General features: G+C 39.7%; 1 protein-coding gene across 1 annotated transcript; it reads left to right on the forward strand.

Moving 5' to 3' along the window:
- The first annotated feature begins 993 nt into the window (after window positions 1-993).
- On the forward strand, window positions 994-14,922 carry slc25a33 (solute carrier family 25 member 33). Its single transcript, XM_038305993.1, has 7 exons — window positions 994-1,188; window positions 4,352-4,525; window positions 5,869-5,946; window positions 6,900-7,000; window positions 7,194-7,260; window positions 13,829-14,106; window positions 14,190-14,922. Exons 1-7 carry the CDS (start codon window positions 1,148-1,150, stop codon window positions 14,387-14,389), a joined length of 939 nt encoding a protein of 312 aa, XP_038161921.1. The 5' UTR covers window positions 994-1,147; the 3' UTR covers window positions 14,390-14,922.
- The last annotated feature ends 1,849 nt before the right edge of the window (window positions 14,923-16,771 follow it).

Below are 16,771 nucleotides of genomic sequence, written 5' to 3' on the forward strand. Positions count from 1 at the left end.
GCTGTGGCAGGCCGTTTTGACATGTATTAGAAGCACTGCCCTCCCTATAGTTCCATTTGTTGATCTCTAAAATAGGACTCGTCCTAGTCAAGACTACATTCCTGCTAGCAGGAAATGTACATATATATTAATTTTTTAAATCCGAAATAGTAATTATGACTAGCAGTAAGTCTATTATGGAGATCTGAAATTAGAGTTCATCCAAGTCACAATTCATTTTAGATAGAAAGAATGTTATTTTAGACATCTGGAAGTAAAATCCCAATACACATGAATGGGAAACATGAAGTAATCTGTACTAGTAAGAATTAAATTCCAGCTATCTGCCATGTATATTTTAGATAGGAGGAATGTTATTTTAGATATCTGAAATGTTCATTTTGACCAGGTAGAAATGCATTTAAGACATCTGGAATACATATTTAGTTAAACTAATTGATGTCAAAACTGCCTGCTATACATTTGTCTTTTATATAAAAGGAGGATGGAGAAAGTAAATAATACTGCCTCCACTTTCATGAATGGGAGAAAGGATCACTTCTTAGTCACATACACAAAAAATAGGATTAGAAAAACCTCAGATAGTTGAATCAAATGGATCCTATATCAAGCAATAGGTCTAGATTTTATCTTTTCCTTTGGTGAAATCAATTTAAATGTGATTCAAAGACAGCAGGACACTTCCACCCATTTTTTATTATTTTTTTTTTACCATGTATTTATACACATGCAAATATCATAACAAATCCCAACAATAAAGATATGACATAAGCAATGTTTTATTTTGTTCTGACCCTGTTGAAGGTCAGCAGCAGTTCAAAGTCTGGCCCACTTGTTTTTTTAAAGCTCTGTTGATGTTAGTCGTTTGTGCAACACTTTTAGAAAAAAGGCCAAGGAGAAACGCTGAGGAGCACGTGGGGCGACGTCAGAACCTACACCCCCGTCCGGCCCTCTGACGTAAATCGGACGGAACCGATCAGCTCAGGAGGCGGAGCCCCTGCTCTCTGACAGGTCCTTACCAGAAAGCCGGGGTACACGGCTACAGATCACCAGCTGCTCACCAGCGTTTTATAATACTCCCTTATCTTTTCGATTCAAAACGTCCGTCCTTTAAAACATGGTGACTAATTAAATAAAAAGGCGAAACATGGCGCAGAAGGATACTCTGTTGCATCTCTTCGCCGGGGGGTAAGTCAATTTAAGGGTATTAAAATCTCTACCGTGTGAATTTTATTTAAAATATTGTGTTTGTGAAGAAACGATATGTTACTCATGGTTCATACCTTCGTCAGATGGTGTTAAATCATACCTAGCTCCTGTTAGCACAGCGCTAACCTCGCGTGTCCAACGTCTTTCTGTTCTGTTTTTTTTTTCTATTCAGTGACCAACTGATTGAATTATTATAAATGGGTGGAACGATTAGTTGAGTGTATTGGAACGAGTTAAACATAATAGTTCTTTATTCATTCACCGGCCGGTGAAATCTCCCCAGAGATGCGGAAGTTAACTAATCAGCTGCAGCTGTTAGACCGATGCTAGCTAGTTTCTAGACGGAGGGTGATTCTATTTTAACTACTTATTGTTGTGTTATAAATAAATAAAAAAACAATTGACTTGTTTCAGAAATATGTGTTCTAGTTAGTAGACTGCCTTTTATGCCGTCGCCACTGTGGCTGCGTTTAGGACAATCACATTGATAGCTAGCCTGTTAGCATCGAGGTGTCCTTCACTGCATTATGTAAGATTGACCGTGGCTGTGCAAGCGGTTTGAAATGATGGTGCACGCGATCCTATCACACAATGTCTGTAGTTCAAAGCACCATATTATCACAAGTAAAGCGGTTATAGATGAACATACCGTGTTGTATTGTTACTGTTAAATATGTAATAATGCTTTGTTGTTAATGGCGTCATTCCGTTGTCGTTGCCATGCCTCCGGGGTTTCATCTTTTAGAACGTGTTTGGTTCATGGCAGCCATGTGTTAGTCTGAGTAAAAAATATAGGAATAATTTTTTGTAGACTTGATTTGCATCTAAATCGGTCTTCCTGGTTATCTAATATTGGGCAGAGATGTCAGTTTAACAGTAGGAGACAAAATGTTCACTTGACATACAATGCAGCTTGTCAGTTGTGCAAAGAGTTAAAATAATGTCTTTCTTATTGTCTTTTTTTTATTATTACATAATGGATTGTCAGACTGCAGCTTTGATCAGCTGGCTGAAATAAAGGCTCCCTAGCTTTGAGGCTTTATCATAAATGTCCCAGGACACCAGAGATTCCTTCTAATAAGCAGATTTAGCTGAAGTTTCATAAGAGCCAATACTGCAGCAGTTCATACACTGTGTACATGGAAGAGACGACAAAAGCAAAGAATAAGGGTGTCTCTAACAACGATAATTGTTGCATTGTGTTGATTTTTAACTGGGATAAATTATCCACTCCAGGAACCAGATTTTCCTCTCCTCATAATTCTGAATGTCCTTTTCCTTTCCTTGTTGTGTGTTTGGTAATAATGTCTGACTGGGAGTACCGTAGTGTTCTTGCAAATGAGCACAGTGATCCTTGTCAGAAAACTCAGGGCTTCTTGTGAATGTCAGGAAAAGGGTGGCCGACTGAAGATGGTGGGTAAAGATGATATTTATGCAGGCTTTCTGGTTAAGATGGTTGTTCACCATAAGGTAGAAAAAATAGGCCTTACCCTAGCTAATTGTAAGGATTTTTTTTTTTTTAATAGTCTTGGTTGTTAACAAATTGCATAGTTGAGGTGCAGTAACTGAACATTGCTCTCATTAAGGTTCTCTGGTTTAAAACCCCACTCTTAGTAGGAGGGTTATCAGAGCAGATAGTCTAACAGGTCAACCATCTAATGCCAGCTCAGTTCTATACTATTATCCTATATGAATAATGGCAACAAAGTAGTTTTATATTGGCTGTACCTAAAAGTATTGTTTAATTATAATTACTGTATTTTTAATTATCTGAAGAAATTGAAAGAAATTGCAAAGATAACGCTCTTAATCATTATTAAAGTAGTCAATATATTTTTGCTTAAAATATGTGCAGCTAGGTCATGTTATCGATTTTCAGTTTTTTGTGTGCTAAAACCACAATCCCTTGAAAATTTCGCTATTTTTCCCTAGAATGTAATACTACATGAACCTCCTACCAGTCTATGTCTAGTCTGGATTTGAAGGACAACTAATTGTTGCAATCCAAGGTCTCTGATTCCCATGTTTACCTTGAAGAAGTGGGTTGGGAATGCTTTGCTTCCTTATCTAAATTATGTTTTGGGTTGATGCTCAGAGGTAATTTTCCTGGCTCGTTTCTCCTTCTGTACAGACGGTAACTTTCCTGTTTGGATGATTATTCCTGGTCGTAACAATTTTGCAGCTTGTGTTTTGGGTTGCTATTTAGCATGAAAAATGTTTTATCTTTTTTTATTTGGCATCAAATAATACAAAGGATCTGACTAGAAATGGTTTCAAAACTGCTGAGCTTTTCCACCATAGCCTTTTTGTGTATAAAAATGTTTGTGTAATGCTGACTAGCATTGTTTTCCAACAGTATACAGAGCATAATGCGACACATCTCTGCCCCTCCCCAACTTATTGCAATGAGCTGTTCTGCTAAACCAAAATATAATATCTAATATAATTGTGTACCTTGTTCGCAAAAAGCTAAATTGGTAATTAATTAAAGCTAAAGTTTTATTTATAAACCGCAGTGCTAGAAATCTTGGCACTTATTTTTAAGTAACAATGCCTAGTGGAATAGACAATAAAGTCTGATTTGTCCTTGAAGGATTACAAACAGGTCAATGAGATGACAAGTAATCAATGAATAGGTAATTGGGTCGGGTGTTACCTTTGCCAAGATATTTGACTTTGTCCTTCAGACATGACACAGTACAGAGGCTTAGTCTAATCTGCTGTAGTCTGCTAAGCTTGTTGCCTGCGAGGTTAGGCTGTTCATTAAAGATGTTCCGCTACAAAGTGGATGGTTTTGGTGAAAGTACTGCAGTGGAAAAGGCTTTCTTTAGGAATAAAGCTCCTTTTATGAGCAATTAGGGTGTCTGAGCTGCAGAACTGTGTCGGCCAGATGCGCCTGGTCTGTGTGAATAATTTCCATTGTGGAGTTAGGAAAATGCCTTTGACCATAATTATTCCCTGCTCCTGGCCTGTGACTCTTCAGATGTGTTATTATGGGAGAAAAAAAAAAAAACATTCTTCAGTGAAAACTCACTCAATAGCTAAAGGTCATTCTGCAGCTACATATGCACTACATGCCTGGTTTAATACATTAAAGCTATCCCAGTTTTTTACACAAATTTTAATGCCTATGTTCTTGTAGATGCAGTGGCACTGTGGGGGCCATTGTCACCTGCCCACTGGAGGTGTTAAAGACGCGACTGCAGTCATCTGGCCTCACCCTCCGGCCCGTTTTCCAGGTCCAGCTTGGTACCCTGAGTGGCACTGGGGTTATTAGACCGGGGACTGTTTCCCCAGGCCTGCTGCAGGTGCTCAGGTAAGATGTTTGGCAAACAGCAAATTGGAGCACTAAATGTGCTGTCCCTGGGCATGTTTTATTTTTTACAATCTGTTTCTTTCCAGCAGTTGCCTAACTCACAGGTTTATCTGCAACACATTTTGATTATCGTGTGGAAAAAATATTTGTTATTGTTAAAAAACAAAAGTGTCTAGAAATTCTGGAAAATACCTTCTAAAGCTTTTTGCTTTTATTCTCTTTAAAGCAAAGACCTTTAATCTTGTCTTACGTAAAATGAGGATTAAGTCTGCTGTGTCCTGCTGATTTTTAGTTGTTTTAACCAGCTGTTTGCTCCAATACAATCTCTCCCTTTCTTTCGCTTCATGATTCAGCTGAAACCTGTTTTTTTTTTGTTTTTTTTTGTGATGTCTGGTCCTTAATAGTCTCTGCATAGATTGTTGAGAAGTTATACATTAGCCCAGTTGGCTGAGAAATAATGAGGGCTGTGCTGATTGACCGTGGTGCTGGGTCAGTGTTATATTACACTCAGGCAACTAGTTTTGCAAACTGAACTGGACCAAACTGGCTGTGACTGCTCCTGGTTAACATGAAGGAATTTAAAACCTTAGCACAGTAAACACATTTTTTTTTTCATCCAAAAGTTCCAATGACTATAGTTCTATATCTTCAGGTGCAAAATGATTAATATGGAAAAATAGACAAAAGGAAATTTAATTTCACCCTACAGTCAAACCCTATAACTGGACGCCATTGTTAGCTAAATATATATATATCTCAGATTTCTATGAAATTGATTTTTCTTTTAAATTATTATAATTTTTTTTCCTTTTTAGATGTCTTTATTTTAAATTCTCTTCCAATATGTTTCTAAAAAAACTAAGTGACAATCTGTACACCAATGGAAAGAAGACTAAATACATTTCATGAGGCTCCCACGTTTGAAACCTTGACACTGATCATTACTTTGACCTAAAAAGTCAAAGTCATTGTTTGAAAAGAGGCGCCAGGTGTCGGTGACCGAAAGGAGTGGAGTTCATGAACCCTGCATAATTAACAGAGTATTCATTACAGCAACTCTCCCCCTGCACAGTTCCTGGTAGGACAGACTGTCACATGCTTAAGAACGATCACTTCCTACAAAAACCTCAAGCTCCTCTGTCAGGATATGTCTGGCGTGACTCGCTGAACACCAGTCAGGGCACAGGGTTCAGAGCAGGATCCAGCTAGCTGAGCTTATGTAACTCTGAGGATGATTGCAGCAGAGACCTAGAACATCCATTTCCCGTAATAACCTCATCAGGTTCTAGAGAAAATTTGATTAAAAATTGGTGTATTCAATTTCTCTGTCATGTTTGTTACAGATCGATTCTTGAAAAAGAGGGACCAAGTTCTCTTTTCCGTGGACTGGGGCCGAATCTTGTGGGTGTCGCCCCTTCAAGGTACAGCAGATTTACATTGCACACTTCTCCTTTTATTTTCTCAGGCCCTGTCTTGTTATGCATCTATTCTGTTAGGCTGCCAGTGTCATTCAGACAAAGCAGCCTTATAGAGTGGAAGAAAATCCCACATGCAAATGGTGTCATGCACTCAAAAAAAAAAAAAGTTTAGCAAAGTATTGCCCTCTGTGCTTTTTAACAGCGAATCTCTAGAGCATATCGCAGTGAAGCTAAAGGACAAGCAAGAACATAAACAACTGTATTTCTTTAAGAGCTGAAAACCCAGACTTGTTGTATAAACAGGAGGTCGTCGTTATGGCAGTGGCTTCTCAGCCCCTCCCGGGCGATTAATTTGCGTGTGATGCAGCTCTCAGAATGAGGAGGCTGTTTTTCATAAGCCTTGAGGCGTATGCGTGTTGCAGAATAAGAACTGTGCTGGAAATGGGAGGGAACTTCTCTACAGCTAAAGCTTCGATAGGAGAACATCCTGTGACGTATCCGCTTCAACTTTCTTCTATTTTTAGAGTCAACAAAGTTCTGTACTTTGGCCTGTTTCCCCATTTCTGATGACCATGCCATACCAAATACTTCTGATTGATGTGGCATCAGACTTTGATTGGACCCTGACACTGATAAAGAGTTATGCGTTACTTATAAGTTTTCTCTGTGGTTGAATAATAACTAGTGTCTTTATTCTTTGCTGATACACTGACCAGCTTTAACAGGCCTCTATGTAGAACATCCTGGTGCCTATCTCTGTTCTTTCCACTGCTTATTCAGCCCTTTCTGATGCAGTGGCGGCTGTTCTACAAGCAGAACAGAGAGAGATGACACTATGAAAGAGATTCCCCTACATACCCACTGTCAAAGCCTTGCATTCACATTGGGGAGGGGGGGGACAAAAGTGAGTTGATCTGCTTCAGATTAGAGTCCTTATCATTGTTTCTCTCTTTCAGAGCCATCTACTTTGCTGCATATTCAAAATCGAAAGAGATGTTCAATGGGTTGTTTGTCCCCAACAGTGGACTGGTCCACATGTCCTCAGCTGGTACTGCAGGTGAGCAGCCTGTGCATATCTATAAAGTATTTCCTGATCAATAGCAATACTTAAGGAACACCACAGAGATTTTTTAAGTGCAGAGATTTTTTAAGTGCCATAAAAAATATTAAACCTGTTAGCGCGGCTAAATTAAGTATTTATTACTTAATAAGCTGTAACTCTAAAATGTTTAAATGTTTGTTGTCCTCAGCTTTTGTTACCAATTCTCTGATGAACCCCATCTGGATGGTCAAGACCAGGATGCAGCTGGAGAAGAAGTATGTACACTTAATTTGTGTTTGGTTTGCTCCTGTTTTGTTTTTTTTTACTGTAAAGGCAGATGGTGGTGATCTGGTGCGACTGTTTTATTTCCGGGTGTTAGCAGGTGGTGAAGTAAAACTGACCTTCAGCAGAAATCATTCAGGGGGGCGTACCCTCAGTGCACAGCTCTGCAGTGCGTTAGGCTGAGCTTTTGATCTACCTTTATAAATACGCTCCAGTGACGCACTGTACTTCGTCCTGGAGGCTATATTTACATTGCCAAGTTTAAAGCAGTGGTATCTCGGACTTCCGGTGACGTCATGATGGAAGCAACAGCTTAAACACTGGGCTCCGTTAAAAGTTAGAAAAATAACGACAACTTTATCAAGAAATACCATTCAATTTATACCATACTTGACTACAAAATGAGCGACCCTTCAAAGACCAGATCGGGAAACAAACAAGCGAATTCTAAGGAATCTGACGTAAAACAAAGACCGCTAAGCCCGGCTAGCAGCACTAGCTCGGGCTCAGACCCACCAGATGCTAATGCTAGCCAAAAACATGATAAGCTAGCGGGCGAGACGTCTATGCTGGAAGAAATGAGAAAGATGCGACAGGAAAACGCCGAGGGACATAAGCAAACCAAAGAGGTACTTGGTCGCTTGGAGACAGCTGTGTCCGAAATAAAGACACAACTAAACGACCATAGGAGAAGGATTGACGAGCTGGAGGACCGTGTGGGTGCGGCTGAGGAGATGGAGGGGAGGCAACACCGGGTGCTGCGATACCTGCTTCAGCGCGAAACACAACTCGCAGCCACATGTGACGACCTACAAAACAGGTTAAGGAGAAACAATTTACGCATTTTCCAGATCCCAGAGGGGAGTGAAGAAGGGAATGTGGTGGAGTTTGTGAAGGATTTACTGCCTAAAGTGCTGAAGTTGCCACCAGATCTGGATATAAGGATCGAGAGAGCGCACAGGTCGCTCCTGTCCAGGCCATTAAACCCGGCGGCGCCTCCTCGCTCAATAATCGTGAGATTTCTGGACGCCGCGGTGAAAGATGTTGTTTTACAGCAAGCGTGGAGACAAGGACAGGTTTCGTTTCAAGACAAGAGGATTTTCTTTGATCAGGATTACTCCCCGGAGTTACAAAAGAGACGGGCAAAGGTGCATGCAGTTATCAAACAGCTGAAACAGAAGGGGGTACAGGCGAAGTGTTTGTATCCAGCACGCCTGAAGATTAAAACGGACTCTGGAGACAGCACTTTTGCATCGCTGATGGAGGCATCGGACACCCTGGAGCGGTTGGGGGTCCAGGTGTCTCACGGAGAAAGGGAGCGCCTTGAAGAAAGACTAGCAGGTGGATGGAGCATCAGCTCGAAGAAAAAGAGAGACGGGACGCTGTCTGTAGCAGATCTGAAGGCCATGATGGAACAGGAGTGAGCAGGAAGATAAGAAAGGTGAAGATAAAAGATTAAAACTGTTTAAAGGTATAGCAAAGTCAAGTAAGAGTATGAGGAGAAAAGACTGAAGGTAAAATTGCTGATTGAGAACATTATTTGTTGTCTAAAAGAAGAAAAAAAAAAAAGGAGACCTTTTGTTTTACTTGCATGAGGAGCCCACCACTCTGTCCCAATGTTATCGGGGGTCAGGCATGGTTACAGTTCAGGGACTATGGCTGGCTGCATTTTTGGAAGTTCTGTTATTTGTTCAAAGTGTTCTTTATTTGTTTCCCCTGATTCAAGAGGTTTATCCAATGTCATTATGCAGAAAGGTTACTTTGTTTTTATGCTTCTGTATGAGGGATACATACCTGGAGGCGGAGCAGCAATTTATTAATCAGTTTAATAAATTTAACCTTAATGATGACATCATTGACTTTAATAACATATAACATAAAAGGTATAAACAGCCCAATTAAGAGGAAGAAAATTCTGACACAACTAAAGAAGATGCAGTGTGCAATAGCCTTGCTTCAAGAGACACATCTCACGGAAAAAGAACACCTAAAGTTAAAAAGAGAATGGGTAGACCAAGTATATTTCAGTTCTTATGGAACCAGTAAAAAACGTGGAGTAGCCATTTTGATTAATAAGTCCGTTTATTTTAACTGTGAAAAAACTTATCAGGATCCGGAGGGACGATATATAATGGTAGTGGGAACCATTGCTGGGATAAAATTAAGTATCTTAAATGTGTATGCTCCGAACGAGGATTGTTCATTTTTTTTCAAAAAACTGGCTAATCTTTTGGCGGAGAAAGGAGAGGGCTTACTGCTTATAGGTGGGGATATGAATTGTGTTCTTAGTAATAAATTAGATAAATTACCCCCAACATTCAAATCCCAAAGTAGAATGTCAAAAAGTCTAGCGACCATGATGACTGAACTCGGTCTAATTGACATCTGGCGTCATCTCCATCCAAAGGAGAAAAATTTCACATTTATGTCCCAAGTACATGGCAGCTACTCCAGACTAGATCACTTCTTAATAACAAAAAAGAACATCCATCAGGTTAAAGAATGCTTAATAGAGTCAATTACAATTTCGGATCACAGCCCTGTGACAATGAAACTCGACCTGGGTTTGGAACCTTTTTTTCGGTATTGGCGGTTAAATGTATCAATATTAACAGATACACTTATTCGAGAAGAAATACAGACGGCCATTGAGGAATACTTTGTTTTTAACGACAATGGAATGGTCTCATCCTCCGTCTTGTGGGACGCGGCAAAAGCCACAATAAGGGGCAAAATAATTTCCATAGGATCCAGATTAAAGAAACAAAGGATGCAAAAACAATTTCAGATTGAGAATGAAATCAAAAGATTGGAGGATGAACACAAACAACAAATGAAAAAAGAAGTTTTGGACAAACTTAAAGAAAATAGAAATAAGTTAGATGATTTGTTGACTTATAGGGCGGAGGGAGCCCTCAGATTTGTAGACAGGAAATACTACGAATTTGGAAATAAGGCTAGCCGTTTACTAGCATTTCAACTGAAAAAGGCTCAGGCGAGTCGTATCGTCCCAAAAATTAAGCAACTTAATAGTAATTCAATGGTAACTAGTCCAAAAACAATATCAGACAATTTTGCTAAATTTTATGAACAGTTATACAAGAGTCAAAACCAGGAATCAAAAGAAGACAAAATTTATACGTTTTTTAAATCCGTGAAAATGACTAAACTGACAACAGATGAAGCTTCAAGGCTAGTTGAACCCATTAGAGAAGATGAAATTAGAGAGACTATTGGTAAATTGAAACACAACAAGACACCAGGAACCGATGGGTTCGCAGGAGAATTTTACAAGGTATTCATTAATGATCTCTCACCCATACTATGCAAGCTTTACAATTATGTCCTGGATTCAGGGAACCCTCCAGAGTCCTGGTCTGAAGCGATCATCACGGTTCTACACAAGGAGGGAAAAGATCCACTGCATTGTGCAAGTTACCGTCCGATTAGCCTTCTTTGTGTAGACTATAAAATACTGACATCAATTATATCCACTCGAATCCAAAAGTATATAAAAAAACTAATTAATCCAGATCAAACTGGGTTTATCCTGGGTCGACAGGGATCTAATAACGTAAGAAGAGCTCTAAATTTACAATCCTTGATGACAAAAGATCCCCAACCATCCATGCTTCTTAGTTTAGACGCCGAAAAAGCGTTCGACCGTGTTGATTGGCAATTTCTTAAACATACACTAATTGAGATGGGCTTTGGTGAAACATTCGTTAGTTGGGTTATGTTATTTTATAAAAATTCTAAATCCAGGGTTAGAGTTAATGGGTGTTGTTCAGAGTTTTTCAATGTGGAGCGAGGGGTGCGGCAGGGCGATTCCTTGTCCCCTATTTTGTTCTCCCTGAGTATCGAACCTTTGGCAGAGGCCATACGTCGAGACGATCACATACAAGGAATCAGGGATGGAGAGGGGGCAATTCATAAAATTGCCCTCTTCGCTGATGATATTTTATTATTTATAAGACACCCTCTTACTTCAGTCCCTAGACTCATGCATTGCTTAAAGGAATATGGTGACATATCTGGATACAAAATTAACCAAAGTAAATCAGAAGCATTAATGACGTCGGGACAACGGCCAGGCCAACTTAGTGATATTTTTCATTGGTCAGAAAAGGGTTTCAGGTATTTAGGGATAATTCTTACACCCAAACCTTCACAACTGTTCGATGCTAATTACAACAAATTGATAAAGAAAATCAAAATTGACCTGTCCAGATGGGAGGTCCTACCTTTGTCCCTATATGGCAGAGTGGAAACTGTTAGAATGAATCTGCTTCCTCGTCTTCTGTTCTTGTTCCAATCTTTGCCAGTAAGAGTCCCAGTTTCAACATTTAACATACTCAGCAAATTAATATCTCAATTTATTTGGCAACAAAAAAGACCAAGAATTAGACTTAAAACACTTCACTTACCCAAAAACAGGGGTGGTTTAGCTCTACCCAATTTAAAATGGTATTATTGGGCAGCGCAGTTATCAGCCATTGTGACTTGGATTGGAGGGGATGAGGAAGCAAAATGGCTTCAAATAGAACGGGGTGAAACTAAAGGTATACAATTATCTACTCTTCCCTTCCTAGATATCAGAACTGTTAATAAAATGAAAATTGGAAATGAATGGACCAAACACACTTTAAAAATATGGACAGAGGTTAAAAAGATGCTTAGAGATACAGGGTCAGTCTCCAGAGCTATGCCTATTGTGGGTAATATAGACTTTCCGCCTTCCACATGGGACCAAGGCTTTAAGAGATGGGCAGCTAAAGGTCTTAAAATATTAAACCAATTATTCTATGGGGCTGACTTAAAGTCCTTCGCACAACTTCAGGAACAGTTTGATCTCCCTGCAAATGATTTATATAGATATCTGCAAATTAGGCACTACATTACTAGTCACAAGGAACGTAATAGACTTAATAGAAACCCAAATGATATAGAACAATATTTTATTACTATTGGAGAAAAGACCTTTCCAACCCGAAAACATGTCTCACATTTGTATAAAATTATCTCATCTAATAATTATCATAATACCTATAATGTAAAAGAAAACTGGGAATTAGAATCCAATTCTATAATAGAGGACGAACAATGGGACAAATTGTGCGAGGGCAGTCACAAAGGAACTAACAGCCAAATGTGGAGAGAATTCAGTTGGAAAATTTTAATAAGATTTTTTCGCACCCCATTTTTAATTTCTAGATTTGTCAAAAATCCTTCAGCGGCCCTATGTTGGAGACAATGCGGGAAGATTGGTGACCATACGCACATTCTGTGGGACTGTCCGGTTATCAGTCAGTACTGGAAGGGGATTAGAGATGAAATAGAGACAATTATAAACAGAGAAATACCTTCAAATGCTTTGTTTTATTTACTGAATATAATACCAGACTGTTTTAATGAAGACCAAAAGTATATTTTGCACATTTTACTATTGGTAGCTAAAAAAACTATAACGGCAAACTGGAGACAAGTTTCGTCACCATCTATAGCAGAGTGGAAGAATCGGGTAAAACAAATGTATATGATGGAAAAAATTACTGCTGGTTTACAACTCAAAGTGGACAAGTTCAATCAAAGATGGCATTTGGTGAAATTGTATTTGGGTTTGTGATTTTGGGCTCTAGTGATTCTAATGGATCGCAATCTGCTCCGTCATCGGTACTACTAAGGTATATAGTTGAATACGTGTGTGTATGTATACTCATAGGTGGGTATATATTATATATATAATTTTTTGCTGTTCGTTTACTGTATGTTGTATTTTTGGCCTGTGGGTAAGCACCCTGGAGGGGAGGGGGAGGGGTGTGGGTTTGTGTGTATGTATACGTGCAGTTCTCTCTTGTAAGGTATTCAAAGTCTCAGGTGACCTGGTTTATCGTGCTGCATTTATGTTGAAATATTGTATATGTGGCATCAGTATTTCTGTTATTGATTTAATTACTCTTGGCTCAGGGAATGTTCTTTTGTTGTGAAAAGTTTTAAAAATAAAAAGTTCAAAAAAAAAGCAGTGGTATCTCGTAAGGTCACAGAACACAAGCCTGTTCAAGCTGTCCTCAAAGAAGGATTCATTTTCTGCTGCTCAGGCCTGTGACCAGCCACTTTATTTGTTCTTTAAGGAAGTAAAAGTTCAAATACACATCACTGTTCCTTAGGGACATTTTTTTTAATGGTCTATTTTGCAACATATCTTTAGAATTATTTACTATGTTGACAACAAAAGCCCAAATAGCCAGGTTAATAATTGATCAAGGATAAGGAAAACATTGAATTATATGTTCCCTTAACTGGTTAATGGATATGAACAGAATGTTTGTCTCCTCTGACCGTCTTGGCTTTATTGATGATCATCAGAACCGGATTGTGAACCAACATAATGCTCACTTTTAAAACCCACCTCCTCTTGGTCATGTTCCTCAAACCTCCTCTTTGATGTATTGTCATTCCCTTGTGTGTTGTGTGATTTATGTATTTTTAACTGGATTTGAAAAACCATTAGAGAACGCATATAATTGTTGTCATCACTGATTCATACTGTTTGACTTTTAGAGCCCGAGGAGAGAAGAAGATGAATGCGCTGCAGTGCGCCCGCTACGTTTACAGAACAGAGGGAGTGCGTGGCTTCTACCGTGGCCTCACAGCGTCCTATGCAGGCATCTCGGAGACCATGATCTGCTTCCTCATCTACGAGACTCTGAAGAAGCACCTCGCCAAGAGGCAGTTTGCCTCCCCGAACGGAGATGAGAAGGGAGCATCAGACTTCCTGCGGTTGATGATGGCGGCAGCTTTTTCAAAGGGCTGTGCGTCCTGCATAGCTTACCCACATGGTGAATAATGGGTTTATTGAGATGTAACATAATCCTGATGAATTTGTGTTTGTCTGACTGTTTTACATTGTGTCTAAAAACAGAGGTCATCCGGACGAGGCTGCGGGAAGAAGGCAGCAAGTACAAGTACTTCTTCCAGACGGGGAGGTTGATAGCTGTGGAGGAAGGCTATGCAGCTTTTTACAGAGGACTCATTCCACAGCTGATTAGACAAATCCCCAACACGGCCATCGTCCTGTCCACCTATGAACTCATCATCCACCTGTTGGGAGATTCCAAATGACATTGTGTTTGAAAAGTCAGGACTTTTCCTCACACGCAATGGATTCCACACAAAATACACAGTGCGAGAGGCTGAAGAAATATTAGCACATCTTTTTTCTTTGAAAGCAGTTGTGCACAGACTGCTGTGATGAAACTGTAGCAGTTTGTTCTGTCATCCAAAGAGTCAAACACATTATTTAATTCAGAGCTTGTTAGTTTATCAACACAAAGCCTCGGTACTGAAAGTTGCACATCTTTGGATGAAGGTCATGTTCATAGGCGACTAGTTTTAAGTTAACTAAATTATTATTTGTTTTGTAATTTTGCAGATATTTTGTTTTATCACTGTACAATGAGAATTGACGTGGAAAGGTTCACACGTTGGTTAACGATATCATTCAGGAGAAGTTGTAATACTAGTGCTGTTTTTTTTGCTTTGTAGTGGCATCAAGGCCTACTTTAAGAGTTTTGTTTTACAATCTGTTTGAAGTTGATGTTTGAGCTGCAAAGAGATTTATTGTATTTTTCCATAAATGCACAACTCTACAGAGATACCGGTGTGTCTTTATTTGTTGCAGCTGAGCAGCACATGATCAGCAGATTTCATAGACACTTCTAAAGTTTTCTATGCTTAACTGTTTATGTCAACTTTAAACAAGGTGCTGTGACTGAGGGAAAGTAGGTGAAAAATATACAAAGGTGTTCAGGGTTCAATATCTAAGTAGATTAATTGTCAGTCAAGCTACCAGAGCATAAAGACCAGAAAACAGACTGTTGCACGTTTGAACACGCATCCAGCCTTTTATTTCTGGTCTAACTCTTTCACTGACTGAAATTGATTAAATGCAGGTTTTTTTTTTTCATTTTGATAGTTTCAGTTTACAACTAATAAAAACTTGAATTTCAAGAGGTTGCCGCCAAGGAAGCTTGATGTTTAAGTATTAATGGAAAATTGAGTGGAAGGAAAAAGTAGTGTATCCAGTACAAAGTGAAATGACTGCAGCCCTCAGATGATCTAATCAAAGCCATTTCCAGAGAGGACAATATCACACCAGAGCCAATGTTACAAACAAGCTGAGACCTGTACAACAAAGTGAGCTTAATTTAGCAGGATTATTTCCATTTTAATTAATCCACAAAGATGGAAATCGGGATCAGCAGTAAATTTGATTATAAACTAAATCCAGCTTTGACTGATCAAGAATCTGAACCACATATATAACGGGGCAGGTTTTTAATGGAAAGTCAAACATGGTGGCACTAAGGAAAGACAGCAAATGCAGTGGCAAAGGATTTCTGATTGTAAAATGTAATCTGTGCGGGTTATCCTGTTACTAAAGTGTAAGTTGGCTTGTTTCTATTTATACTGTTACATAAAACAGGAAGAATAATATGAGGATACCAGTATATATACACTGCTCAAAAAAATGAAAGGAACACTTTGAAAACAAATCAGATCTCAATGGGGCAAAAAATCATGCTGTTTATATTGAAATGGACTGCGTGATGTGTTAGGAACAAAAGGATACCACATCAAACCTACGGACTGCTGAATTCAAAGACACTTCAAAAATTACAGTAAAAAAATGATGCGGCAGGCTAGTCCATTTTGCTGAAATTTCATTGCAGCAACTCAAAATGGTATTCAGTAATTTGTATGGCCCCGAGGTGTGTGTATGCATGCCTGACAATGTCGGGGCATGCTCCTAATGAGACGATGGATGGCATCCAGGGGCATCTCCTCCCAGATCTGGACCAGGGGATCACTGAGCTCCTGGACAGTCTGAGGTGCAACCTGGCGGTGTCGGATGGATCAAAACATAATGTCCCAGAGGTGTTCTATTTGATTTAGGTCAGGCGAGTGTGGTGGCCAATCAATGGTATCAATTCCTTCATACTCCAGGAACTGCCTGCATACTCTCGCCACATGAGGCCGGGCGTTGTCGTACATCCAGGAGGAACCCAGGACCCACTGCACCAGCATAGGGTCTGACAATGGGTGCAAGGATTTCATCCCGATACCTTGTTGCAGTCCGAGTGCCGTTGTCTAGCCTGTATAGGTCTGTGCGTCCCTCCATGGACATGCCTCCCCAGACCATCACTGACCCACCACCAATCAGGTCATACTGAATGATGTTACAGGCAGCATAATGTTCTCCATGGCTTCTCCAGACCCTTTCATGTCTGTCACATGTGCTCAGGGTGAACCTGCTTTCATCTGTGAAAAGCACAGGGCGCTAGTGGCGGCTTGCCAATTCCGGTGTTCTGTGGCGAATGCCAATCGAGCTCCAAGGTGCCGGGCAGTGAGCACAGGGCCCACTATAGGACGTCGGGCCCTCAGGCCACGCTCCTGAAGTCTGTTTCTGATTGTTTGGTCACAGACATTAACACCAATGTCCTG

The sequence above is a fragment of the Cyprinodon tularosa genome, unplaced genomic scaffold (genome assembly GCF_016077235.1).
Source record: "Cyprinodon tularosa strain WSP-4 unplaced genomic scaffold, ASM1607723v1 ctg57, whole genome shotgun sequence".
Lineage (NCBI taxonomy): Eukaryota > Metazoa > Chordata > Actinopteri > Cyprinodontiformes > Cyprinodontidae > Cyprinodon > Cyprinodon tularosa.

Bases quoted from the DNA above. Each gene is read 5' to 3' on its own strand.
- slc25a33 (XM_038305993.1), top strand. From the start codon at position 1,148: ATGGCGCAGAAGGATACTCTGTTGCATCTCTTCGCCGGGGG. The intron at 5,947-6,899 runs GTACAGCAGATT...TCTCTCTTTCAG, and splicing joins GTGGGTGTCGCCCCTTCAAG to AGCCATCTACTTTGCTGCAT. The intron at 14,107-14,189 runs GTGAATAATGGG...GTCTAAAAACAG, and splicing joins CTGCATAGCTTACCCACATG to AGGTCATCCGGACGAGGCTG.